The sequence below is a fragment of the Jaminaea rosea genome (assembly GCF_003144245.1).
Source record: "Jaminaea rosea strain MCA 5214 unplaced genomic scaffold BDZ90scaffold_5, whole genome shotgun sequence".
Taxonomy (NCBI): domain Eukaryota; kingdom Fungi; phylum Basidiomycota; class Exobasidiomycetes; order Microstromatales; genus Jaminaea; species Jaminaea rosea.
The window spans coordinates 528,507-552,553 of record NW_020289979.1 but is presented as its reverse complement, the minus strand read 5'-3'; the positions used below and the strand labels follow the sequence as shown (position 1 = coordinate 552,553).

General features: G+C 59.4%; 11 protein-coding genes across 11 annotated transcripts; 6 read left to right on the top strand and 5 right to left on the bottom strand.

Annotated features, from left to right (window-relative positions):
• The first annotated feature begins 148 nt into the window (after positions 1–148).
• On the top strand, positions 149–3,440 carry BDZ90DRAFT_161790 (hypothetical protein). Its single transcript, XM_025503615.1, has 4 exons — positions 149–475; positions 548–1,422; positions 1,493–2,944; positions 3,014–3,440. The coding sequence occupies exons 1-4, from the start codon at positions 205–207 to the stop codon at positions 3,269–3,271; spliced, it is 2,856 nt and encodes a 951-aa protein (XP_025362698.1). The 5' UTR covers positions 149–204; the 3' UTR covers positions 3,272–3,440.
• A 990-nt stretch (positions 3,441–4,430) lies between these two features.
• Positions 4,431–5,602, top strand: BDZ90DRAFT_161776 (hypothetical protein). Its single transcript, XM_025503614.1, has one exon. The coding sequence runs from the start codon at positions 4,772–4,774 to the stop codon at positions 5,438–5,440; it is 669 nt and encodes a 222-aa protein (XP_025362697.1). The 5' UTR covers positions 4,431–4,771; the 3' UTR covers positions 5,441–5,602.
• Positions 5,561–6,936, top strand: BDZ90DRAFT_231844 (hypothetical protein). Its single transcript, XM_025506026.1, has 2 exons — positions 5,561–6,204; positions 6,291–6,936. Exons 1-2 carry the CDS (start codon positions 5,765–5,767, stop codon positions 6,475–6,477), a joined length of 627 nt encoding a protein of 208 aa, XP_025362696.1. The 5' UTR covers positions 5,561–5,764; the 3' UTR covers positions 6,478–6,936.
• Positions 6,937–7,161: 225 nt separating this feature from the next.
• BDZ90DRAFT_231843 (mitochondrial carrier) lies at positions 7,162–8,881 on the top strand. Its single transcript, XM_025506025.1, has one exon. It carries the CDS (start codon positions 7,513–7,515, stop codon positions 8,575–8,577), a length of 1,065 nt encoding a protein of 354 aa, XP_025362695.1. The 5' UTR covers positions 7,162–7,512; the 3' UTR covers positions 8,578–8,881.
• Positions 8,252–10,172, bottom strand: BDZ90DRAFT_231842 (hypothetical protein). Its single transcript, XM_025506024.1, has 3 exons — positions 10,092–10,172; positions 9,736–10,011; positions 8,252–9,648 (listed from the first exon to the last, which is right to left on the bottom strand). Exons 1-3 carry the CDS (start codon positions 10,138–10,140, stop codon positions 8,651–8,653), a joined length of 1,323 nt encoding a protein of 440 aa, XP_025362694.1. The 5' UTR covers positions 10,141–10,172; the 3' UTR covers positions 8,252–8,650.
• Positions 10,173–10,497: 325 nt separating this feature from the next.
• BDZ90DRAFT_239431 (putative alpha tubulin) lies at positions 10,498–12,376 on the top strand. Its single transcript, XM_025507359.1, has 3 exons — positions 10,498–10,580; positions 10,667–10,719; positions 10,813–12,376. Exons 1-3 carry the CDS (start codon positions 10,572–10,574, stop codon positions 12,098–12,100), a joined length of 1,350 nt encoding a protein of 449 aa, XP_025362693.1. The 5' UTR covers positions 10,498–10,571; the 3' UTR covers positions 12,101–12,376.
• On the bottom strand, positions 12,335–13,706 carry BDZ90DRAFT_231840 (hypothetical protein). The gene is made up of 3 exons (XM_025506023.1): positions 13,336–13,706; positions 12,853–13,250; positions 12,335–12,772 (listed from the first exon to the last, which is right to left on the bottom strand). The coding sequence occupies exons 1-3, from the start codon at positions 13,429–13,431 to the stop codon at positions 12,376–12,378; spliced, it is 891 nt and encodes a 296-aa protein (XP_025362692.1). The 5' UTR covers positions 13,432–13,706; the 3' UTR covers positions 12,335–12,375.
• Positions 13,707–13,943: 237 nt separating this feature from the next.
• BDZ90DRAFT_274431 (hypothetical protein) lies at positions 13,944–15,741 on the bottom strand (the record flags this gene model as incomplete). Its single annotated transcript, XM_025508838.1, has 3 exons — positions 15,334–15,741; positions 14,866–15,257; positions 13,944–14,779 (listed from the first exon to the last, which is right to left on the bottom strand). The coding sequence occupies exons 1-3, from the start codon at positions 15,642–15,644 to the stop codon at positions 13,944–13,946; spliced, it is 1,539 nt and encodes a 512-aa protein (XP_025362691.1). The 5' UTR covers positions 15,645–15,741.
• Positions 15,742–16,197: 456 nt separating this feature from the next.
• Positions 16,198–16,974, bottom strand: BDZ90DRAFT_259904 (hypothetical protein; the record flags this gene model as incomplete). The annotated part of the gene is made up of 3 exons (XM_025508203.1): positions 16,198–16,229; positions 16,605–16,732; positions 16,826–16,974. The coding sequence occupies 3 exons, from the start codon at positions 16,972–16,974 to the stop codon at positions 16,198–16,200; spliced, it is 309 nt and encodes a 102-aa protein (XP_025362690.1).
• Positions 16,975–17,269: 295 nt separating this feature from the next.
• BDZ90DRAFT_231839 (GTP-binding protein ypt1) lies at positions 17,270–18,734 on the bottom strand. The gene is made up of 5 exons (XM_025506022.1): positions 18,496–18,734; positions 18,320–18,407; positions 18,175–18,239; positions 17,759–18,090; positions 17,270–17,679 (listed from the first exon to the last, which is right to left on the bottom strand). Exons 1-5 carry the CDS (start codon positions 18,523–18,525, stop codon positions 17,577–17,579), a joined length of 618 nt encoding a protein of 205 aa, XP_025362689.1. The 5' UTR covers positions 18,526–18,734; the 3' UTR covers positions 17,270–17,576.
• Positions 18,735–18,988: 254 nt separating this feature from the next.
• On the top strand, positions 18,989–23,999 carry BDZ90DRAFT_231838 (hypothetical protein). The gene has a single exon (XM_025506021.1). It carries the CDS (start codon positions 19,061–19,063, stop codon positions 23,900–23,902), a length of 4,842 nt encoding a protein of 1,613 aa, XP_025362688.1. The 5' UTR covers positions 18,989–19,060; the 3' UTR covers positions 23,903–23,999.
• The last annotated feature ends 48 nt before the right edge of the window (positions 24,000–24,047 follow it).

Here is a 24,047-nt window from a genome sequence, read left to right as displayed (position 1 = left end):
GAAAAAGGCGAGGCAACAACAAGGTTGCGAAAATGGTGCGCCCCGTGCGCAACGCGAGACTCGATTCGAAAGCGCCGAAGGGCGGGGCGTGGGGTCAGACATCGGACTGACGTTGCTGCGTTGCTGACTGCGTGTTGCTTGACCCTCGCCCTCCTTTCCTTGCCTCCTCTCTTTACTGTCATTCAGGCTGTTGAGGCCTGGAAGATGGCTCCTGCTCCAACTGCTGCTTCCGCAGCGAGGTCTTCAGCATCGCAGTCGACAAAGACGCCTGTCAGAGGCAGAGTGTCGGCTTCAACGCCAAGGAAGAGCGGCGAGAAGGCAACGTGCAGCAATGGCACAACTCGCTCAACGACATCGAGGGTGGAGAGAATTAGACAGCAGACGGGCGTAGGATACGTGGGGCTGAATGTCAGCGAGGATGATCTTGAGGCTGTAAGCGATGGTGACCAGCGCAGCATCGTGTGGTTCGACATAGGTGATTGTTGCTGCATGGACTCGACTCACTTTGAGCGGGCGACTGACCCTCACTCCTCCCGCTCGCCGGCAGACAATACCCTCTACCACAAATCCACCCGAATCGCCGACTTAATGGGCGAGCGCATCCATGCCTACTTTCTCGGCCTCGGTCTACCCCCAGACGAGGCCGGCGCTCTCCACCAGCGATACTACAGCGAGCACGGCCTTGCTATCCGGGGCCTGCTCAAGAACCATTCCGGCATCGACCCGCTAGACTACGACCGACGCGTAGACGGCTCCCTTCCGCTCGATGGTCTCTTGAAACCAGAAGCAGCCCTCACCTCCCTCATCGAGGATCTGGACCGGTCAAAGTGCCGCGTCTTTGCCCTCACCAACGCATACAAGACGCATGCCCTCCGCTGCATCAAGCTTCTGGGCCTCGAGCACCTCTTCGATGGCATAGTCTACTGTGACTATGCTGCTGGACCCTTGTTCTGCTGCAAGCCAGACAAAGGGTACTTTGCAGCGGCGGCGCAGATTGTGAGGGTCAATGATGCGAGCAAATTCTTCTTCGTGGACGACAGCGCTAAGAATATCAAGGCATCTGCAGGGCTGGGCTGGGGCTCATCTGTGCTTTACAAGGAGGATGAACCGGTCGAGGTAGAGCGTGCTGTTGGTGGCAATGATGAGGGGGAAGGGAAAGCAGTGAAGGGCGTCAATGACAGCTTGATGGCCTTAGGTAATGGCGAAGCGCTAGACGAGGAGGCGATCAAGCAGAGGATCCGCTCACTTTCGCGACCGATGCGTATTAGGCTGCTGAACATCGTGTTGGATGCGGCGATGTCTGGCGACCTGCTGAGCATCAAACGCACCATCGAGGGCCAAATTGGGGTGACAAAGGACATCATCAGCAACCTGCCAGAGAGGCTGGCGGTGCTCATCTTTGAGAGGTTGGCGGTACAAGACGTGGGTTGAAGAAAGAGGGTATATCTCTCACGAGCTTGCATGCTGACCTGCTTCTTCAATTCACGTACAGCTTCTCCGCAGCGCCCTGGTCTGCAAGAGATGGCAGTCCCTCACTGCTCATCCAGACATATGGCGGTCCCACGCCCTCGCGCTGACTGAGACCGATGCAAAGGCCCTCTCTCCTCCCTCCGACCCACGGTCATGGCGCGACGTCGTGCAAAAGCTCTACATTCGCGAGCGCAACTGGTCGCGTGGGCTCGGGCAGGGCGTCCAGTTCTGCAGGGGGCACACAGGCTTTGTCACCTCGATGAAGCTGCGCGGCCGGGATACCCTCGTGACGGGCAGCCATGATGGAACTCTGCGCGTATGGGACTTGTCCGACTCAAGCGTGGCCCCTATTTGTCGTCGAGTCATAAAAGCAGACAAGATTGCTTGCCTCGACTTCCTCGTCGATTCCTCTGCCTCTTCAACGCCCAGCCTCCTTGCTGCCGGCCTCTACGACACGGGTCGCATTCTCCTCTTCGACCTGGCCACAGGCGCCCACCTACACACCCTTACGGGCCATAATCGGGGCATCCGGCATGTCGCTATTGATTCGCGACACGTCGTCTCCGTCGGACAAGACAAAGCCATCTGTGTGTGGGACCACAGTACTGGCGAACGAGTAGCGCGCTTTGGCCAGCAGGCCAACGTGAGTCTAGGCGTGTCGCTCGTGGGGGACGACAAGTTGGTGGCGGTGACTATTGATGGGGTCATTAGGTGCTTCTCTATTGCGGGAAAGAGAATGGTGGGAGAGTATCATCTGGCGAAGCTGGGTAGAGGGGACACGAAGTGGGGCGCCATGCTCAAGGATTTCACGGCTGCAGGCGGCGAGGCCGGGATACTGACGTGGTTCGCGGCGCATCGGAACTCGATAACCGTCGCAAGCAAGACGACCGTGGTTCATTTGGAGTGGGCGGAGCACATCGAGACGACAGGCTCCGAAACGCCATCAGCGCGAGGAAGGCGCGACTCCACTGAGTCGGCTGTGAGCACGACGACGACGCCAAGCAGGACGCCAAGCAGTGCGACGAGGAGGACTCGGACAACTTCCAACGCCAGCACAGCCTCCACCTCGACGGCCACAACAAGCGCATCGCTGGCTGCTAGCCCATCTGCATCGCGCCTGCGAGCTTCGCGCGCTTCGCTTGGCGGTACTGCGCCATCAACCCCCTCCTCAAGTACAACCAAGCGCAAGAGTCTCGTTGGTACAGGTAGTGGCTTGACTCCTTCGTCGTCGAGCAAGAGCCTGTCTTCCAGCCTGTCAAGTATGACGCCGTCCTCTTCAGCTGCTTCCCTTCCCTCTCCCTCGAGGCGGAACGGGAGCGGTAGCACCGCGGCTGATGCGATTGGCGAGGCAACACGTACCGACGGCCAAGTCGAGACCAAGAGTCGCTTTGCTCCCAATCTGGCCGTACCGCCCAGGATCGTGAGCGTGCTTAAAACTCCGGAGGTCGTGACGGGAGCTGTGCATCCGCAGAAGGTGAGTGATCCTCAGCAAAGACCAAATCCAATCTCCTGCGCTAACCACATGGACCCTGGTCGTCTGCAGCGTCGCGTCATCTGCTCCACCCGGTTTGCCTCGCGGGTCCCCCCTGAAGAGCGAAGCATCTACGTCAGCACCTTCGACGCCTCCTCGCCATCCGCTATCGCCGATGGCGGAGCAGCCCCCTCTGCCAAGCTTCGTGGCGCTTGGGCAAGCGCTTCAGGCGAAGAGAACCTAACAACGTCAGAGCGTAACCCTATGTGCATCGAGGTGGACGACGAGAGCGTCGTCGTAGGATGCAGTGATGGATTGGTGTACAGGTGAGTGGCACAAGAAGGAGATCAGATGAACAGGATGATACTCACGCCCGCCCTTCACGACACGTAGGGTCAGCTTCGCCGGCTCCACGTTCAATGGCTCGATCAATGGCGCCGGCAACGGGCTCACGACGGCAGTAGACGCAGCCTCAACCTCGGCGACGGCAGCGGCGGTAGCATCGACGGGCACGCAGTCAGAGGAAGTCATTGGCGATGCCACAATCAAGCATCTCGATGAGCTGCGGTACGTCGAAGGGTGGAAGGATCTGTTTGTCAGACGATGAGCAGTGGACGTTGCGGACGATGAAGAGATAGAGATGAGCTTTCTATAATGCATCGTTTTAGTCAGTCAGAAAGAGGAGGCTCGGACTGGCTCAGGCTCTTCGACTTGAGAGGTCCAAGCGCTGCGGACTGGCGAATGGTGCGCCCGAGCGGTCCGCCGGCTGGTGATGATTGATGTTTTGATCCTTTGCGGGCGAGCCTTGTGCCTGATAAGACTGCAATGAAGGGCTCAGCTGCAAAGGCGTGCAATCCTGCTGCGCTACTCTCCTCATCGCTATCAGTATGCGCGCTCGAACTTCTCACGGCAGTGACGACGAAGATGCGGCAATGATCCCGCGGTGGCAGCTTCGTGCATTACGCTCCTCGCAAGCAGTGCAAGCTTCCGTATGGCGTCTCTGGCACAACGTCTTGACCTTAGTACAGCATATCTGTCGATCACCCCTCCTTTGTTGCATTCTCGTCCTCGCGCTGCTCGCCTTCTTTCCCCTCCTGCGTCGCAGCTACATCATGTGGTACCCAGGGCGTCCTATCTCTTCTCGGCAGGACCCACATTGGTGGACTGATCCTTACACCTTGCCTCCTTGGAGATTCCCGAAAATCACAATCTATCCAGACGTGGACTGGAATCCAAGACCGGGGCTCGCCAGTACGATCCGACAGCTAGTCGGCAGGCCAAGCCCTTGGAACAGTACACGATGTGACGGTGAGAGCCATCCATTCCGCCGTAACAATCAAGCAAGCTTCTCTGGAGAGGTAGGGGGATCTTCGCCTCTGCTCTACATCGGCATCTTCTCGATGGTCACGCCGCAGAGGGAGGAGATCCGCAACGTCATTTGAAGGAGAACGCTGCCGCGATACAGAGGGACCAAAAGCGTCGACGAAGTGCTTGGCGCTGATAGGTGCGTGTTCGACTGGAGGGGCAAGTCGCCAGAGGGACCAGTCCTCCTGCTAATTGTTATGACCGTAGCTCTATGCCCTCTCACCCTCACGGTGACATGGGCATCCCTCCGGGCGTGCTAGAGGTCAACTTCATCTTGGCTTATCCGCGAGGCTGGTCGCACACGGTGGCCATGCTCAGTGATGGCACACTTCCACCGCTGCACACTCCCTCGCCAGGGTTGCAACCTGGCAAGGCAACGGCGTCGCCCTGTGGCGGTCCTTGCTGCTTCTCATCGTGCCATGGACAGGATGGGAACAGCAAAGAGCACAGACGCATATTGTGCTCATGACCAAGTTGGCTGAAGAGCAACGCAACTTCAGCGACCTGACCATTCTACCTCATGAGGAGCAGGGAATGAATAGCGGCAAAACGTTCAACTTCTTTCGCTTCATAGCCCAAAGTCGCGGTCGCAATGCTCCCAAGCAGGCCTCCTTCTCACTGCGCCCACCTCGCTTCGTGATGAAGATGGACGACGACACCTTTCCCGTCTTGCCCAATCCACTCCAAGCCTTTGCCAACCTCTCATGCTCCCAACCAGCGTACATCGGCACCTCCTGGGGTTGCACTCAGAGCTTTCCATTTCACTTCGGCGGTCTCGGCTACGCGCTCAGCTGGCCCCTCGTCGTATGGCTGGGCAACACCTCTCAGCCGCTTCCCTGGTGGCACACTCGTGGGAATGAGGACGCGAGGCTGGGAGCATACTTGCTGTCGCTGCGTGAGCCGATTGTGACGGTTGACTACGGCGTGAAGATGGGCTCTTGGTACGATGACGACACATTTCCCAAGGATGGAGGAACGATTGCGCTACATTACCTCAAGGAGGCAAAAGTGTACCGTGAGCAGTCGGAGAGGATGTGGCACATATACTCAAGGGGATGGAGGTGGGAGGGAGCAAGGCCGTGGGTGGAGAGACACAAGACCATGCGGGCGCAATGGGGGGCGAAGGGAACCTAGGATGAATGCGCACGTTTTCATTTGAGCTAGCTATAGACATGAGGGCAGTACGAGGCGCTGCGGTGCACTGTGTTTGATGGGTATGCTGGTCGACGAGCCGCGCATCGTCATGCTTGAGTACTCTGAGAGAGCCGTATTCTTTTCCTCTTCCCGTCACTGCTGCGAGGTCCTCCTTACGGCTCGACGTTGCCTCCTTGCCCACTAGCCTCATGCTCCTGTGCAGCGGCAGCAGCAGCAGCAGCAGCAGGATCGGAGCCAGCTGTCGACGGAGCTGACGCTGCTGCTTCACCGGACGTAGCGACTGCTTTTGCCAGGTCTTCGAGAATGCCCTGCGCTTTAGGATTGGCTGATTCTTCGATGCCGCCCGCTTCCGGTTTGGCCGTACTCGGTCGATTTGCTCCATTAGCGGTCGTCCCTCGCCGTGAAGTGCTTCTCCTCCCACCTGAGGCGACGTCTACAAAGTTACATCTCGCCCAAGCCGTAATAGCAGCCAAGTCCTCGACGGAGTACGGGGGAGGCTGCGGCGGCCCCGTTAGTGCTGACGCCTGCGTCGCTCCAGGTGCTGTCGAGTCTACGAGTGCAGTCGCCGAGCCTGGTGTTGGTGATGCGCCTTTCTTGCTCGGGAAAGGCTCAGCGCCTCTCGAGGTACCCGCAACGCCGCCAGCTGAGGCGCTACCTTTTCTTCCGCCGCTGGACGAGCCTAGGCCGTTACTGCTGCTACTCGCTGCGCTGCGGTCGCCGAGTAACGGTGTCGATTCTGAAGCCTGTAGCAGTAGGAGAAGTGGACAAAGCGCGTCAGTGGCTGCTTCTTGGGCGTCGGGAGTCAGATTTCAGTAGCGCAAGAACTCACATCTCCTCCACTCGTACTCCCATTCGCCCCTCTGCCTCGCGCTCTACGCCCTGGTAGACAGCATAGACAGTACGAGAAGAGCTCATGCGCCATCCTCTGGATGGGCTTGCTTGGCTTAGTGCCTGACGTTGGTCGTTGCGGGGCTGGTTCACCAAGAGGCACAGCCGGTAGAGGGCCGGTTCAATGAGGCTGAACCGACAGGCAGTACTGAGGTGAGGAAGATGTCGTGGTGTATATGCAGAAGAGCGCTGCCTCCCTCCTCAATGCGATTTCGGCCCTTGCAATGCGTGAGGAGCGGAGGACGATGGCTCTCGCGATGCCGACTTGCGAAGCTTCCTCTGCCTCCTTCTCAGGCACCGCCCGAGGGGAAAATCGCTTGAATCTGCCGGTGAGGCGTGACGTGGAGCGTGAGTAGCCCGCGAGAAGGGATTTCGCTGTCTAAAGTGCGGGATGATGTGACGGGCGCCGCCGTCGTCGTCGATCAGGAGGTGTCTTGTGTTGTTGTGGAGAAGCGGATGAATGCGAAAGCGAGGTCAGGGCAAGAAAGATGAAGAGGTGAAATCGAAGGCAGATGTTGAAGAAGGGGAAGAAGAAAGAGAGGAGCAGAGCAAGCAAGGCAACGTTCTTGAGCACGCAATCCTCTGCGTCTGGTGAAGTCGATCGATGAGGAGATTAGAGGATCGATAGGGATCAACGGGCAAAGCACAATGCACGTTATCTCGACCTTGCCCTCACGAGCCAGCGTCGTCGCTGCAGTCGGTCGTCTCGACGTCGTCACTCTCGCTCACCCTGGATCTCGGCACGGAACTGAGTCGCTTTTTGGAGCCAAAGGGCGGAGCACCAATTGACTCCACTCGCAGGCATGGCTCGAGCAAAACGGAACAAGGGCTGCCGCTTTGCCGTCGTCGATGAGGAAAAGTCGGACGGACAGAGCGGACGGAGAGGATCAAGGTCGCTGGGTCGCTATCGGCTCGCTCACCAACGAGCTCTCAAGGTTCATCAACTCCCTGCCCTCGAGTGGATATAGCATCAATTGGTCATGTATCCCTGAGTAATACACCACAAAGAGCATCGTAAAGGCCGAGACTCCAAGCATAGCAGAGCGCAACTGCGGGCAGCGACCTCCAGCGATAGACGGCTCGAAACGGAATAGACGGCTCTCAGCATCCTCTCCAGGCACACGACTAGCCAATCACTGGCCACAATAATCTCTTCGTTCAGCATGTCTCAAGCACCTTCATCATCCTCAGGCCTCGCCGCATCCTCAGCGTCCCCAATCCCCTCCCGCACCATGGCACCTACCCCATCCCCTCCGCGTGCACCGCAACCCTACCCTTTCTACCTCGGCGGCGTCGCAGCCTCAATAGCAGCCTGCTTCACCCATCCCCTGGACATGGTCAAGACGCGCATGCAGAACACCAACTCCTCTTCATCTTCCGCCCCACGGCAAGGCATGCTCCGCTTCCTCGCCCACACCTTGAAAGACGAAGGGCCCCGTGGTCTCTATGTGGGTCTCAGCGCATCCCTATGCAGACAGATGAGCTACTCCCTCGTTCGCTTCGGAGCCTATGATGCGCTCAAGGCTCAAGCACTAGCTTCGCAGCCCACGCTACCAGACGGAAGCAAGGCCAAGGTGCTTCCAGCTTGGAAGATGGGTCTGTGCGCCTCCGCAGCGGGTGCGGTAGGCGGTGTAGCGGGCAATTGGGCGGATGTCCTCCTCGTCCGTATGACGTCCGACGTGCTCAAGCCACCTCAAGAGCGCTTTGGCTACAGAAATGCCATCTCCGGTTTGTTCAGCATGGTATCGCATGAAGGGCCGGGTTCCCTCTTCCGCGGTCTGGCGCCAAACGTCACAAGAGCGGTACTGATGAATGCGAGTCAGCTGGCAACGTACGACCTCTTCAAATCTGCTTTGCTAGGCAGCGGCTACTACACTGAAGGCACTTGGTTGCACTTCTCTGCCAGCTTCCTCGCAGGCACAGTAGCGACGACGATCTGCAGTCCTGCCGACGTCATCAAGGCCAGAGTCATGGCTGCGGGCAAGGGCGGTAATTCAGAGGGGATCGTAAAGACGATCAAGACTGCGCTGGTCAAGGAAGGGCCGGGCTTCCTATTTAGGGGATGGACTCCAGCGTGGGTGAGGTTGAGTCCGAATACGATCTTGATCTTTGTGACACTGGAGAAGTTGAAGGGAGGAGTGGATTGGATGAGAGGCCAGGGCGGAGCGGGCGGCGTTGTAGAGGAGGCCAAGATGACGGTCAAGGGGGAGACACGGCGAAGCTCTTAGAATCGATAGATGACATTGCAACTTCGCAGCATACACGTTCCGTCGCGCTCATTTAGCGTCTCGGTGATCATCCTCATCCAACCGTACTCCAATCGAACGTGCTGCCCCTTGTCTTCCCACCAGGATAGACGCGCGAAGCTCCACTTCCCGCAAACGCTCGTGGAGGCGGGAAGGCCGAGGAAGGCGAAAAGGTCAAATTGCCAGACGTCGGCGGCGGTGAGGGGATCCTTCCAGTCTTGCCCGCTGCGCCGCCCGAGATCGATGTGGACGAGACACTGCGCGATGCTCCATTGCTTCCCGCACCATTGAGCGCAGGCAGGGCTGCGGCAGCAGCGCTGCGGGATGGGGGCGGTGCGGCTGGCGCTCGAGACGGTGGTGGGGTAGGAGGAGCCGCCGCGGGTGCTCGGCTCGGGGGAGGAGCGGGGGGAGCTGCAGCTGGTGCTCGCGAGGGCGGGGGTGGAGGCGGTGCGGCTGGTGCGGCTGCTGCTGATCGAGTGGGTGGTGGTGGCGGCGGTGCAGATGAGGCTGGCCGGCTGGGTGGTGGAGGTGGTGCTGAGCTGATCGGGCTGGCGCGCGCTGGTGGGGGAGGTACTGCGCCACGCGCCGGAGTTGAGGGAGGAGGGGGGGCAGGAGGTGCCGCACCTGGTCGACTGGGAGGAGCTGGAGCGCGTGAAGGAGGAGGTGGAACTCCACGCGCAGGAGCCGATGAGGATGCAGCAGGCGGCGGAGGAGGGGGAGGTGGAGCTGCTGCGCTAGGTCTGCTTGGCGGAGGGGGAGCAGCTGCAGCTGGTCGCCCTGGAGGAGGTGGCGGCGGCGGCGCAGGTGCGGCGGGGGATGCTGCTGCTGGTCGAGCCGGGGGAGGCGGTGGTGGAGGAACAGCAGGAGATGACCTGCCCGGAGGAGGAGGAGGCGGTCTAGGAGGTGCGGCTGCCGAAGGAGCTGCTGGTCTCCCTGGAGGAGGCGGGGGCGGCGGTGCTGCTGCAGATGGTCTTGAGGGCGGAGGTGGAGCTGGAGGTGCTGAAGGTCGTGTGGGAGGAGGCACCGGTCGGCCTGGAGCAGCAGGCGGCTTGGCTGGAAAGGCGAGTTCAGATGAAGGGGACTGTCAGCAATGATACCATCTCAGACCAGCCTGTGCCAAGCCTGCGCCTGTCGACTCACGTGCTGACGCTGCTGGTGGCTTTGGAGCGGCAGGAGCAGCTCCAGTTGGCTTGAGCTTTGGTATTCCCCCTGCGAGGATGCCCCCTAAACCTGCTGCTCCACCCCCACCGCTGCCTCCCCCGGTTCCCGGCACTTTAGGAGCAGATGCGAGAGTACGTGCTGCAGCTGCGGCGGCTGCAATACCTCCTGCTCCCCCTCCTCCCCCTCCTCCCCCTCCACCACCACCTCCTGCGTTGCCTGCTACAGCTGGTGCTGAGCGATCATTCGTTGTGGCCTCTGTGCGAGCGCGGCGTAGGAGAGAGCAGGGTCAGCTGTGAATGTTCAATGGCCATCAATCCACTGATGTATGTATGCACTTTTCAACCTCTGTCCGTTCTTGATGGCATCTTGCAATGCTGAGTTCATGGTATCGCAGTACCAGGCGAGTGGGAGATTGGGATGAAGCCTTACGAGTGTGGAGCAGCAAGCGGTGCACTCGACCTCCCGATGTCCCGACCCGCCTATCCGGCCACCCAAACGTCAACGCCATTGCTCCGTTCCGTCGTGACCTCGTCTTGTTCGACTCGGCGCGACAACAGCGAGAAGCGCGTGAAGAGTGGTCCAGTGCCCTTCGGCCAGTCGCCCCGCCAGCTAGCCAGACTGAGAGAGCGAGGGAGCCAAAGGCAACGAGAGAGCAACACGGCGGCCAAAGTCGCGACGGTCTCGACTTGGCTCTTGCTCTCTTCACCCCTCACCATCCCTCATCGCTCTACGTTGCTTCTGAGCGCACTTGAATACCCGCCCAACACCAACACCAACAACCACTCCACCACCCCGCCCATCTTAATCAATCAGCAATGAGAGAAGTGGGTGCAGAGCCACGTCAAACATACTCTGCGTGCTCTTCTCCCAGCCACTCACGCCCCTAATCCTTCGTTTCCTTCGTAATCAGGTCCTTTCCCTTCACGTCGGTCAGGCCGGTGTCCAGATCGGTCAGAGCTGCTGGTGAGTTGAGTCATATTTCTGATTGATGTCTTTTGCATTCCTCGTCCTATTTCTCGTCAGATACTGACCATCACCTCCCCACTCCGCTCATAGGGAGCTCTACCTCAACGAGCACGGCCTCACCCCGGACGGACGTGTCCTTGCCAACTCTCCTTCTGAGAATGACGATGGCTTCTCCACCTTCTTCTCCGAGACTGGCAGCGGCAAGTACGTGCCCCGCTCCATCTATGTCGACCTGGAGCCCAACGTCGTCGACGAGGTCCGCAACGGCCAGTACCGCTCGCTCTTCCACCCCGAGACGCTCGTCACCGGCAAGGAGGACGCCGCCAACAACTACGCCCGTGGTCATTACACGGTCGGCAAGGAGCTCATCGACCAGACCCTCGACCGTGTCCGCAAGCTCGCAGACGCCTGCTCGGGCCTGCAGGGCTTCTTCGTCTTCCACTCCTTCGGTGGTGGTACAGGTTCCGGTTTCGGATCCTTGCTCCTTGAGCGTCTCGCTCAGGACTACGGCAAGAAGGCCAAGCTCGAGTTCTCCGTCTACCCTGCCCCTATGATGAGCTCGTCCGTCGTTGAGCCTTACAACTCGGTCCTCACCACGCACACGACCCTCGAGAACTCGGACTGCTCCTTCATGGTCGACAACGAGGCCATCTACGACATCTGCAAGAAGAACCTTGGCATCCAGAGCCCTGGCTACTCCAACTTGAACCGCCTCATCGCCCAGGTCGTCTCGTCCATCACGGCCTCGCTCCGATTCGACGGCTCGCTCAACGTCGACCTCAACGAGTTCCAGACCAACTTGGTCCCCTTCCCCCGTATCCACTTCCCGCTCGCCACGTACGCACCGATCATCTCGGCAGAGAAGGCCTTCCACGAGCAGAACTCCGTCTCGGAGATGACCTTCTCGTCCTTCGAGAAGGGCAACCAGATGGTCAAGTGTGACCCCCGTGACGGCAAGTTCATGGCATGCTGCTTGCTCTACCGCGGTGACGTCGTCCCCAAGGACGTCAACTCTGCCGTCGCAGCAATCAAGACAAAGCGCACCATCCAATTCGTCGACTGGTGCCCTACCGGATTCAAGATCGGTATCTGCAACGAGCCCCCCGCTCTCGTCCCCGGCGGTGACCTCGCCAAGGTCTCGCGCTCGCTCTGCATGCTTGCCAACACGACGGCTATCGCTGCCGCCTGGTCGAGGCTGGACCGCAAGTTCGACTTGCTCTACTCGAAGCGTGCCTTCGTTCACTGGTACGTCGGTGAGGGTATGGAGGAGGGTGAGTTCTCCGAGGCCAGGGAGGACTTGGCTGCTCTTGAGAAGGACTACGAAGAGGTCGGCATGGACACGGCTGGTGAGGGCGATGAGCTCGTCGAGGAGTACTAAGCGTGCTAGGCCGAAAGGTAATGCTGCTTGCTTCCGACTCGACTCGATTGCTGTTCTCTTGCTCCCTTCACTTCATTGTAGCGATGTGGCCCGTTGGCCGCTCGCGCCCGTGCTCTTGAGCATGGGCCTCTCTTGTCGCTCTTTCTTAATCACCCGAGCTCCTTCTCCCCTTAGCACGAGCACGAGTCTGATCCTGTAAACCGTCTGCTTTTGACTGCCCTGATCGCATTACCGCCGCTGTCGCTACCACATTTCTCTATGAATCATCCTTCCCTCTACTTGCCCTCCACCGCACCCTGGGCCTCCTTGCCCAGTGCCTTGACCTTGCCCAGCACGCTCCCCGCAGCCTGCTCAACCTCCTTCTCCGCATCCTTCCCGACCACATCCTTCACTCCACCACGCGCCGCATCCCAGATCATTCCACCGGCGCCACCAAGGCCGAGGCCGCCACCAAGCACACCATTGATCAGCCCCGCTGGGCGCAACAGGATGGCTGGTGTGAGCAAGGCGCCCAGGACACCCCCGATCAGGTAGACGTCATCTCGGCGCACGGCTGCAGCGTCCTGACGGTATTGCGCCGAGGTGCTTGATGAGCGAGCCGCAGGAAGCGTGGCAGAGTAGCCTGCGCCGGCTACGGCACCACCGACGGATGAGAGGAGGGGCGTGGTCCAGCTGCAACAAAGGAAGTCAAGGGAGTGGGCGGTAAGCGTCAGTCTTCTTCAGAAGGCGAAAGAGGGAAGAACCCCACTCACTTAGCTCGTACCAGTCTCTTAAAAGTGAAGGTTCCCTTCCTCAGCGAGTTGATCAAGTAGAGCGGAGTTGCAGCTACAGCACCCACTTGCAAACCATTCATGGCCCACCTCCCGGTAATATAGGCGCGATCCTCTGCCTCCCTACCCCCAACAGCTCCTCCAGCTGCACCGACGCCACTTTGAGCCTTGTGCACCAAATTGTCCACGAAGCCCTTGCCCTCCTCGATGACCGAGTGTGCAGCAATGGTGGAGGAGGCCTGTGAGTAGTTGCGAGTAGGCTGCATCTGCTGAAACTGGGCTTCACGCTCTTGATTGGCGAGGAGATCGGCTTCGCGTTGACGCTGGGCTTTCTTGGCGGCCTGGCGAGCCTCGTCACGTTCTACTCCTTTGTACATTGTCTGCGCGAATGGAAGGGGAAAGAGATAGGGTGGTGGATGTCAGCACGGCGAGGAGATCATGTAGGCGGCCGAGGGTTTGGCGCACCTCTCTCTCCTTGATCTGCATGAAATGGACACCCCAAACTGTTAGGCCAGATACGAGCGTGGAGCCGACTAGGAAGGCTTTTGCGTTGCGGGACATAGATTGACGGCGAAGTCCCCCGATTCGAGGTATTGAGGGGCCGACGTGGGTGGAGGTGAAGATGAGAGCAGAGGAGGAGCTGCAGAGACTGAAAGTTCTGAGGGATCCGATGGTATCGATCGCGTCTGCTCGCGTGCGTACTTGCTAAGTGCGGCTGCGTGGCCTTCTCGTGTGGGTGTTGATTGAGAAGCAAGAGAGCAACGTAGGCTAGTCGCTCCTTTCCCCGCTCCTCGTCGTCGTCGTCGTTGTCGCCGTGGCCGGTGCTTGGCCCGGTTCAGTCCGCGAGCTGGCCAACCCCGCACGCATCCATCGACTCGAGGCGAGAAGAAGCCGCGACGTGTGAGAAGAAAAGCAACAGCGAAAGCAACACGGCGGGCTAAGCGGAGAAAGAGGAAGAGCAGAGAGAGCATCACAAAAGTCGATCGATTCAAGGCAAGGTCGGTGATTGACTTTGACTGCGATGCTCATCTTCAACACAAGGCGATTCATGTGATAGGCTATAGGCTGGAACTCTATATGACTTCCTCCATGTCCTCATCACCCTCGCCAGCATCATCTCCATCACCACCTCCCTCATCACCCTGCTCACCCATCGCTTGTCCACCCATCTGTTGCTGCTGCTGCTGCTGCTGCTGCTGCTGCTGAGCCTGCGCAGCTCCCTCAGCCTGTTGTCTTCTCTGCTGCTCAACATATTCGCCCTTCAGACTCCACTGCCCCACATACGGACCGCGCTTGTGCTGATCAGCAATGCTCGCCAAGACGTCTCTGAGGTACGCCTCGGGCTGGCGCGTCTCTTCACGTAGAGCCTTGAGCGTCCAATAAGTGTAGCGCTCGTAGCAGTGGAAGAGGAGGTCGAGGAGCTCGTTCTTTGGCAGGCGGACGAACTTGTCGCGAGACGACGAGGCAGCCGATGATGAGCCAGCCTTGCCGCCACGACCAGCGGCTCCTGCTGCTCCAGCGCCTCCCTGCCCCACGATGAAAGATGCAGGCTGGCCCTTGACGCCGCGTACGTGACCCTGCCCCAAACCAGCCATGAGCATATTAGCTGCGCCCGACTCGCTCTCGTCCAGCATCTTGACTGCCCTCTTCGGTCGGGTGGCCTCCTCCTTTCGACGACGGAGAATGTCTCGATACTCCGGGGTAAACGAGGCTTTGCGGTCTGTATGGGCCGAGCTGAGACCGAGGGCTGTCTTTGAATCAGTGGATGAGGATGCTGAGGGGGCGGCGAGGGAGGGGCTTGCGGAGCGAGAGGTCGAGGCGACGCCACTACCTGAGGCGCTGCCCATTGATGCTAGGAGCGGTTTGACGGCCGCTTCGTTTGTGATCTTGCCCGCAAAGGCTGTTGTGACTGGGCACGAGTAGATGGGGACAGCAATGTGAGCACCACTTCATGGGAGTGGCTGCGGCTAAGCGCCGCTCCCCTCCTGTACTCACTCTTTGGTCTCTTCTTCCTATATCTCGACTGCTGAGGCTGTCGTCGTTTCCCGCCCTGCTGCTTCCCATTGCCCCTACCACCCATCGCCTGATCATCATCACTATCATCTTCGTCTCCTCCGCCGACTGAATCGTCCGCATCCTCAACATCCATCTCCCCCTCAGTACCCTCTGCAGCATCTTCATCCTCCTCCTCGGCCATCTCCTTGAAAGCAAAGAGATTGCGCTTCACCGTCTCATTTGCATCACTGCTCAACTTGACATCGTACTGCCGCGGTATCCTCTTGACGTTTCGTCCTGCTTGGGCTGGGTCGTACTCGGGGAGAGGGATGGGAGCATCTGGCGCTGAAGGGAGGATGAGCTCGATACGCTGCTTGCCGCGATGGTCGGCGCTGCGGGCGAAGGCAATGTTAGCCGCTGTACACTTGAGGGGAAGTCTCTGTATGCTAGGCGCGGGCTGCTACGCACTCATACACTCGGACCTTTCCCAAATTCAAATCATCCTGCGTGATCTGACTCCACCCCTCGTACAAGAAGCGTGGCACCTTGACCAGCCAAGCAGTGGGCTGCTCGTCCATGCGGAAGTCCTCATCTGGTTCTGGTGACCTCTCGCGTTCGGCCTCGGCGAGCGCTTGGAGGGCAGCCTTATTGGTGGCAGAAGATGAAGGGGCAGCCGTGTTGGGTGTGTTGCTGCGCGAGGCTGAGGATGGGCCGCCACTGCCACTGCCACTGCCAGAGGCGAGGCGGGACATGCTGCTTGATGAGGCCATATCCGACATCTCTGCTAGCTCACAGCGAGCGAAATCTCTCAGTGAGTGGAGAGGACAAGGAAGAATGGCAGCCGCGACAGGAGATGGTGCAGATGTAAAAGTGGCAGAAGGAGAAGAGACGAGACGAGACGAGTCCAACTCATCCTCCACTGCTTCTCCGCTCCCGTCGACGGCGAATTGAGGCAAGGCGTCCCGCCGACGTCGAGGCATAGGGGAAACTGGATCAGTTTCAAGCTACGAGCCAGTCGCTTTCGCAATCCTCGGCGATCAGGAGTGGCTCAGAACATGAAGCATTGCTTCGACTGGTGAAGTTGCTGCCGCAGGGGATAGCCCGGCCGCCCAAATGCTGCAGCTTCTGCTCCTCGCCCACTTCATCGCGCTTCAGGGATCTTCAATACTGCTCAAAGATCATATGTATTGCTTCACAGCTGTATCTACGGTCGCCGCCCGGGCAGGAGCGAATGCTCGCAAGGCAGACAGAGTCTTCTCCATGGCCTCAAGGCATCGCGATCCGGCTGAGAGTGCTGCTCCCTTTTTTTTCCCTCCGTCGAAAGCGAGTAGATTAGAAGGGCTTGTCGCTGTCAGGGGTCTCGTCTGTGATGGATGTGAAGAAGGTAGCCGTCAGTACAGGTGCTCTTGAGGCAGTGGGATGAGCGGTGATGGCAGTAGGCGATGGCAATGGAGATCATGGCGATCTTCTTGTCATGCTCCTTCTCCCAACTTGCTCCCCTCCTAGCTTTCGCTCGACTGCTTCCAGGGGCGCGGAGACCTTGTGATCGACGCATGGTGGCTGCAGACGTCTGCCCTAGCCAGCAGACGGGTCTCACGCTGCACTTCATACCACCGACCTCTCACGAGCACTCCCAACCCAACCAATGGCATCCTTGGCTCCCCTTTTCCTTCAGACTGTCCTTTCCTTCACCACCTCTAGAGCATGGCCCCTTTCTCAATTCTCTTCCTTCTACTCACCCTTGAAGAAAGCCCCAACGAAGGGCACCTTGTCGAGGACATCACGCTGGAAGATGGGAACCTTCTGCATGAACAGAGCAACGGCGCCTCCCGCAGCTGCACCCCAGATACCGAGAGTCATGGCCCACCTAATTACGAGCGAGGACGGCAGAAGAGGGAGAGAGGGATATCATGAGCGGTCGTCCATTGAGATTTGCTGGCATCTTCGCGCTCCAACTCACTTCATGACATTCTCCTGCGAAAAGCTTCCAACATGCGGTTGGAACTGGGGTTGCGGGCGGCTGCTCGAGGACGCAAAGCGCATGAGCCCGACCTGGCCGACACGAGGGCGGACGAGAGCTCGGGCAGTAGGGACGATTGGGCGGATCATTGTTTGTGCTGATATGATGGTGAGGTGAGGAGGTGGGATTGGAAATGGAAATGAGGACGACGAAGTTGCTGCTGGTTCCGAGTCGACTTCGAGACAGGACGGCTCGTGGCCTGGCCTGGCCAGGCAAGGCAACGCAAGCCCGCCCCGTTGGTCCGCCTTCTGCCGACGGCCAAGGTTGCAGCTTGGCCGCGCAGGCTACCTCGACGTCGAGAAGGCCCATAATACGATAGGGAGCAGCTCAGGCTTCGCATAGAGCAGACCATCAAATGTATGCAATCTCGAAAGGGTTAGATGTGGGAAAGAAGGCTTTGCGAAAGTACAAGGAGAGTGCTAGGGACGGAGGTGAGGGGAGTAGAAGGCCCACGAGGGCAGCACTTTCAGCTGTGACAGGCCACGTCGACTGGCAAATGCTCCCTGCCGAGAGATCATCGAGAGCAACCTTGCCGATATCTGGACAGCTTCTCAGCATCCATTCATGAATGATCTATCGACCCCGATACGGCCCCTCAGTGTCCATGACCTCTCCGTCTCCCGCTCGCAGGCCAGCTGTCGACTTCGAGACTCCAACCCCTCTGTCAATCACGCCACGACCCAACGACCGTCTAGCAGCATCCTCCCTGGCTCTGGGCCTGCACATTCTGGCCCTGGCCGACCTTGAGTGTCGACTTGCCCGGTCCGGCATTGCTGACGTTCGAGGATCCCATGCTGTCGAGAGAGAGGGGAGGGGGGTCATGTGCGCGTCAATAGATGCTACCTCCTTTTGTAGGGTTGCACGCCCACTTACCGGTCCTTGATCTGCTTCGCCATAGTCAAGAAAGCCTGCTCGACATTGGTCGCGCTCTTAGCTGACGTCTCCAAGAAGGGGATGTTGAGCTGGTCTGCGAACTCCTTTGCCGTGTTGTACTCGACTTGCTTCTTGCCCGTCAAGTCCGACTTGTTGCCTACAAGGAGCTTGTTGACCCCTTCAGTGGCATATCGGTCGATCTCTTGGAGCCATTGCTTGACGTTGGAGAAGGTGTCCGGGTCGGTGACGTCGTAGACTACAATGATTCCGTGGGCACCGCGGTAGTACGACGAGGTGATCGTGCGGAATCGCTCTTGCCCGGCGGTGTCCCACTGCAAGGCGTGAAAGGGGCGACGAGGAGGAGGTCAGTCTTCCTAGACAAGATGCGTGCGGATTTGAAAGGTGCGGCTGCTCACGATCTGGAGCTTGACCGTCTTGCCTTCGAGCTCAATGGTCCTGATCTTGAAGTCGACGCCAATTGCTGAGCGAGTGACGAGGGGCAGAAAACAGATGAGCGTCTCGCTCCAGATGCGATGACCTGCTTTATCACCCTCCACTCACTGGAAATGTACGACTCTGTATAGGTATCATCGGCGAAACGCAAGAGGAGACATGACTTGCCTACGCCAGAGTCTCCAATGAGGAGAAGCTGCGTGCACGAGGGCGAATGTGAGTGGGAATAGGTGAGCAAAGCGGGACTAGACGTTACTCCCGAATCCTTCTTTACAGCGCCTCACCTTGAAGAGAAGATCGTACTCTGGGTTCATGATGGTCGAGAGGGCGTCGAGGGAGTAGGATAGGAGTCGTAGAGGAGCTGTGGAGGAGGCGGCGTTAAGATGAGGCTAGTCGTCTGCAGCTGCGCGCTCGATGGCGACTTTGGCGTGACTGTTTTGAATGCTAAAGCGTTGCGCTGAAGCTGCAATGTCTGTCACTGGCTGTGTCTCTGGTCTGAGAGGATGGCGAGACCGGGCTATTGGTTGGTTGATAGGAATTGATGGACAAGCTGTGAGGTTGACTTGACGTGGTCGCAGCGCGGGCTGAGCCCGAGCCAGCAGCAGCCAAACGGCGGCGGCGGCGGAGGCGGAGGCGGCAAGGGCAGCAAGCAAGCAGGTCCAGTGGCGCTGGGCAGTTGAGTCGAGCGAGCGAGCGACAAAGACGAGGCGGCCAAGTCGAGATCAAGCGGGAGTGTGTGGGTGGGCCTGAGCGGGGCGAACGCATCGACGGGTTGCGCTTCTCCAACCAACACTTCTGACACAACCCAACCCATCTCATACAATCGCGGATCGCGGCTCCCTCGCCGTCATGTCGCAGCCCATTCGACTTCACTCGCGTGTCGTCGTCGTCAAGGTAGGGCTGGGCACTGTCCTCTTTGTCGGACAAACGTCCTTTGCGCCTGGGCTGTGGGTCGGCGTCGTCCTCGATCCTGACGTCGTGGGAGGCAAGAACGATGGCAGCGTTCAGGGCAAGCGCTACTTTGATGCGGATCCAGGCCAGGGCATCTTCGTACGCAGCAGTCAGATTGAGGTGTTAGAAGACGAGCCGGAGGAGGAGTACAACAGCGGCGACGATATCCTCATGGACGATGAGCCGATGATGCAGACGCCGCGAACGACGACGATGAGGATGCCGCCTCCAGCTTCCACTTCAAGGTCATCTTCCTCCCTCTCTCAAACGACTGTCCCGAGAGCAGGGCTTCGAGCTCCAGCCAGCCGCACCACAAGTCCAGACAAGCCGTCAGCTGGTGCGCCGCGAACAGTTCCAAGGCCTAGCCTAGCCTCGCGAACCTCTGCAGTCTCGTCGACATCGGCCACGAGCTCCGCAGCTTCCTCTCGCAGACCATCAGCTACGCCGTCTACGAGTGGCCGCATCTCAGCAGCATCTCCGAGCAAGCCTGCGTCATTGGCCACGCCTGCAAGGCCAGGGATGTCTCGTGCCGGGACCAGCGTCAGCGCTACGTCAGGTAGAGTGTCAGCCTCATCTTCGTCAGCAGCATCGACGCGTCCACCCAGCTCAGCAGCGGCTCTCTCACGCACAGCAAGTCCCAGCAAGGCTACAGCGCGAGGTGTCAGACCAGCTAGCGGCATCACAGGCGCACTGACCTCAGCTCGTCCCACGGCCGAAGATGCTCAGAGCACAGCCGCTCGTACCGGGCTGCGGCCTGTAGCCAAGGCGCGGCCTAGCATGGCTGCTCCGTCAGCGTCCGCTGCTACGCCAAAGCGCACCATACCACGTCCTGGTGCGGCTATCACTGGACCGTCAAAGCCTGCCGCGCCTGCAGCCGCTACCATTACTACACCGAGACGGCTCAGCACTGCTGGCAGCCACAAGGACCAGCAAGAGGATTCGTCGTCTGACCCAAACGTGACCAGCCCGAGTGCAGACGCTCGTCAACGACTCGACGCTGCTCGCTCCCGCGTAGAAGCCGCGAGGAAACAGCACACGCAACCGCAGACGACGTCAGCAAGAGACAGGCCATCTCAGGAGACGTCGGATCCGATCTCATTTGCGGGCGATGAGGACGGCGATGATCTCGTCAACATGTCACTCGAAGGAGGGCAAGAGGAAGCTCTCAACCCCGCACACGTTGTACGCTCACCGCCGATCAGTCAAGGTCCGCCGGGTATGTCGAACGTAGAGGCCCAAGCTCTGAAGCGCGAAGTCGAGGAGCTCCGTGTCAGGAATCGCCTCAACGAGAAGCGCAGAGAAGAAGAGCGCGCCCGCGTCAAGGAGCTCGAAAAGTGGAAGGAAGAGGTGACAGAGAAGCTGAGATCGGCGGATACGGCTACAGAGAAGGCGCAGAGCCTCTCCACGCAGCTGCTGGCAATTCAGACGACGGAAAAGGAGCTCTCGATGGAGAAAAGTGACCTCGAGGCTCGCGTCGAAGACCTGACTGAGCAGCTCGAAATGGCTGCGCTAGACCGCGAAGTGGCAGAAGAGAAGGCAGAAGCAGCCATCACCGAGTTGGATTCGCTCAAGCAGATTCAGGAGGAGCTCACCCTCGAGGTCGAGGTGCTTCGCGAAGAGAACGCAGCCTACGAGCACGGCCCTGTCGATGAAGAGGAGCGATCCTCCGTTGGCTGGCTGCAGATGGAGAAGCAAAATGAGCGTCTCAAGGAGGCTCTCATTCGACTGCGCGACGTCACGTCGGAGTCGGACCACGATCAAAAGCGCAAGATCTCCGACCTGGAGAAGGAGCTTTCTGCGCTTGCTGACCTGCAAGACTCGCGCGACTCCCTTGCCGCCAAGCTGGAAGCCAGTGAGGCGCAGCTTGAGGACGTGAAAGTGCAACTCGACGATGCCTTAGGAGCTGAAGAGATGTTGGAGCAGCTGACAGAGCGCAATCTCTTCCTTGGGGAGCGCCTGAACGAGATGGCGGCAACAATTGAAGAGCTCGAGTCACTCAAGGAGCTGAACGAGGAGCTGGACGAGGTACACGTCGAGACAGAGAAGCAGCTTCAAGAGGAGGTCGACCTGAAGGACATGGCTCTGCGGGAGCGCGATGCCCGTGTGGAAGCTCTAGAGACGAATGCGAACGAGTACGAGGCCACATTTGCCCAATTCAGGGAGCTCGTTCTCAACCTACAGAGCGACGTCGAGGCCCTGCGTGCCGAGAGGGATGGGCTGGTCGAGGAGGGCCAGAACGCCAATTTGAACAGCCAGAGTCGCGAGATGCTCAACCTCAATCTCAAGCTGCAGTCCTCTGCGCTCAAGTCACAGGCGAGGACTATTGAGGCCGAGCTAGCTAGGATGAGGGCCGACCAGGCTTCCACGCAGTTGGAGATGACGCAGCCGTACCTGCCACAAGCATTCGCGCAGGAAGGCGATCGCGACGCTGTTGCAAGCCTACTGTTCTTCAAGCGCATGTCGACAAAGGCGGAACTAATCAAGTCTGTCGTCGAGAATACGCACGAGATCTCCCAGGCAATCGGGTCGCTCGCCCAGGACGACAGTGGAGCAGATCAGCAGCAGCAGCACCTTTCTGCGTCGACATCGACTACCACGGGCGGTACCAGCAGCACTCGCTCCGAGCATCTGGTCAACATCTGTCAACTTCGCCACTCCCTCGCCCACTTCAGCGCCGTCTGCTCCTCCGTGGTCGCGATGCTTCGTCTCGCGCCTCCGGGTACCTTCCTTAGATGCGGGCGCACGTTCAAGGAGATGCAGGCCGTCGTTGAACCGCGCGTCGATGCCTTTGTGGAGGCGTTGCGCAAGGAAGAACTCAAGGAGGCCGACTGCGGTGCTGAGTTCAAGCGCTTTGTGAGGCAATTTGAAGAGATGAGCTTCGCACTCATGATGGCGCAGGAGGAGGAGATTGGGCAGCTCGTTCAACAGCAGCAGCAACAGCTCCAGGATGGCACCATGCCGGCAACGCCGCCGCAGTCGTTACCCTCGGGCGAAGGCGACTTGGCTGCAAAGGAAGTGGGAAGCGCAACTCTGCTCGACCTCGACCTCGATACGCTCTGTGCTTCCCTCTCCAGTGCCCGGCACACGGTGCTGCAAGCCCAAGCCGCCGAGGGGGCCATCGAGTGGCAACTGCAGGGCGAGACAATGGAGCAGCGCTACTTCGTCCCTCTGCACCAGATCGTCAACGATGTCCGTGCGGCGAAGGTGCTGGCGCGTAAGCTCTTGCGCAGGCTGTCCAGTCTTGCAGACAACGACGAGGCCGTATCCATGGACGCCATAGGAGAGCTTCCTCTGCTTGGCAGGCTGAGCTCCAGACTCGTCGCCTTTGCGACGACCTTGAGCTCTGGCATGACCGCGTACGTCGATGAAGTGCGAAATGCTTCTTCGCCCTTCACTCTGCAAGGCTTCACTGAAGTCGTCAGGCAAGCAACAGGCGAGCTACGTCTCGACGATGGTTCAGCGCCGTACACATCACCCACGACCACAGTAGACGACGCTGCCTCTTCGCCCGCATCCTCAGACCTCTGGCGCGAAGCCCTCTCGGCAACCTCACACCTCACGACAACAATACAAGCGCTCATGGCCTCGGCGGTGGACCAGTCGCACGTAATCAAACTCTCTGGTCCGCACCCTTGGCACCCTCGTTCCCACCAGATCCATCTGCTCGCAAAGCACGATCCGGCCATGGAGTCCCAGATGGCCAAGCTCGGCGAAGATCTGCGTGATCTCTACCAGCAGATCAAAGCGCGCGATGCTGCTCTGGCAGAGGGTCAGATCAAGATGGAGAGGTTGCATAGACAGGTGGCGAAGAGCAAAGGAGAAGGGGACGCCCTTGAGGAGGTGAAGGCGGGACTTGGCGAGGCGAGACGAGAGGCCAAGGCATACCAGGACGCGAACGAGAGCTTGCAGGCTGAGCTTGAGGCGCTCGAGAAGGCGAACGAGGAGCTGAAGAGTAAAGCAGCCGCAAGCATCGCAGCGACGGGTGCAGCTGGTTCTGCAGGGCAAGTGGCCGCTGAAGCAGGGTCTGGCGTAACGCCGACCTCGTCCACCTTGGCGACGTCCGGCGCCCTTGCCGGCCTCCAGCCCGCAGCCAACTTGGACACGCACCATCTTATCGACCAATTGGACGCCACACGTTGCTCACTGCGCTACCTTCGCGAGGAGAATGCACTGCTTCGCTCCAAGGGGTATCAGGCTCAGCTGGACTCGCTTGCCCCGCTACCAACTCTGCGAGTACGACCACGAGACGACGAAACAGGCAAGGTCGATGAGCAGGAAGCGGCCGGAGGAGCTGGTCTGCCACGCAAAGCACGCCCTGACGCTCCCCGCGATGAGGAGTTGCGCTCGGTGCGTAGCGAAGCGAGGAGTCTCTATGGCGCCCTGCTGCACTTCGCGGCCACGCCTAGGCTGGTCAAGCTCGCTGATGGTGGCGCGAATTCTTCAGCTGACGTCAAGGCGGAGGGAGACGGCGACGAGAAGAGCGAGATCCCCACCGCAGCAGTGTCTGCTGCTCGCCAGCGCCCTCGCGCTACGGTCGGATGGCAGCGCCAAGCTGACCAGCCTGCCTGGCAGTACGAGGCGCAGAAGGCCGTCGCTGCTGAGCTTGGCTTGCGCTTCGAGAAGTTGATGGAGAGAAGAAGCGGTGCAGGAGTGAGCAAGAGCCCCGCCGGCAGTCGTCAAGCGATGACATTGCCGAAGATGCCCCGCCTTGCTGTCGTCGTGGGAGGGGAGGGGCGATGAGGCGATGAGTGAGCGACACTGCTGTGCTTTGGCTGCTCCTCTGCCCTGTTTCCCTTATAATGAACTAGTAGATCAATCGATATACCATTTTCACGAGCGCGCAGCTGTCCTGACTTGAGTGTCGTCAACCACAAGTGCCTCTTCA

Excerpts from the sequence above, each read along its gene's own strand:
- BDZ90DRAFT_161790 (XM_025503615.1), top strand. The coding sequence starts at position 205 with ATGGCTCCTGCTCCAACTGCTGCTTCCGCAGCGAGGTCTTCAGCATCG. Across the intron at positions 476-547 it reads CATCGTGTGGTTCGACATAG|ACAATACCCTCTACCACAAA; the intron begins GTGATTGTTGCT and ends GCTCGCCGGCAG. Across the intron at positions 1,423-1,492 it reads AGAGGTTGGCGGTACAAGAC|CTTCTCCGCAGCGCCCTGGT; the intron begins GTGGGTTGAAGA and ends ATTCACGTACAG.
- BDZ90DRAFT_161776 (XM_025503614.1), top strand. The coding sequence starts at position 4,772 with ATGACCAAGTTGGCTGAAGAGCAACGCAACTTCAGCGACCTGACCATT.
- BDZ90DRAFT_231844 (XM_025506026.1), top strand. The coding sequence starts at position 5,765 with ATGCCCTGCGCTTTAGGATTGGCTGATTCTTCGATGCCGCCCGCTTCC. Across the intron at positions 6,205-6,290 it reads AACGGTGTCGATTCTGAAGC|ATCTCCTCCACTCGTACTCC; the intron begins CTGTAGCAGTAG and ends GCAAGAACTCAC.
- BDZ90DRAFT_231843 (XM_025506025.1), top strand. The coding sequence starts at position 7,513 with ATGTCTCAAGCACCTTCATCATCCTCAGGCCTCGCCGCATCCTCAGCG.
- BDZ90DRAFT_231842 (XM_025506024.1), bottom strand. The coding sequence starts at position 10,140 with ATGAACTCAGCATTGCAAGATGCCATCAAGAACGGACAGAGGTTGAAA. Across the intron at positions 10,012-10,091 it reads GAACGGACAGAGGTTGAAAA|AGGCCACAACGAATGATCGC; the intron begins GTGCATACATAC and ends GCGCTCGCACAG. Across the intron at positions 9,649-9,735 it reads GCCACCAGCAGCGTCAGCAC|CCAAGCCGCCTGCTGCTCCA; the intron begins GTGAGTCGACAG and ends TCGCCTTTCCAG.
- BDZ90DRAFT_239431 (XM_025507359.1), top strand. Across the intron at positions 10,720-10,812 it reads CAGATCGGTCAGAGCTGCTG|GGAGCTCTACCTCAACGAGC; the intron begins GTGAGTTGAGTC and ends CTCCGCTCATAG.
- BDZ90DRAFT_231840 (XM_025506023.1), bottom strand. The coding sequence starts at position 13,431 with ATGTCCCGCAACGCAAAAGCCTTCCTAGTCGGCTCCACGCTCGTATCT. Across the intron at positions 13,251-13,335 it reads TGCAGATCAAGGAGAGAGAG|ACAATGTACAAAGGAGTAGA; the intron begins GTGCGCCAAACC and ends CCATTCGCGCAG. Across the intron at positions 12,773-12,852 it reads AAGAGACTGGTACGAGCTAA|CTGGACCACGCCCCTCCTCT; the intron begins GTGAGTGGGGTT and ends CCTTTGTTGCAG.
- BDZ90DRAFT_231839 (XM_025506022.1), bottom strand. The coding sequence starts at position 18,525 with ATGAACCCAGAGTACGATCTTCTCTTCAAG. Across the intron at positions 18,408-18,495 it reads AGTACGATCTTCTCTTCAAG|CTTCTCCTCATTGGAGACTC; the intron begins GTGAGGCGCTGT and ends TCGTGCACGCAG. Across the intron at positions 17,680-17,758 it reads GCGAAGCAGATCAAGGACCG|CATGGGATCCTCGAACGTCA; the intron begins GTAAGTGGGCGT and ends CTCTCTCGACAG.
- BDZ90DRAFT_231838 (XM_025506021.1), top strand. The coding sequence starts at position 19,061 with ATGTCGCAGCCCATTCGACTTCACTCGCGTGTCGTCGTCGTCAAGGTA.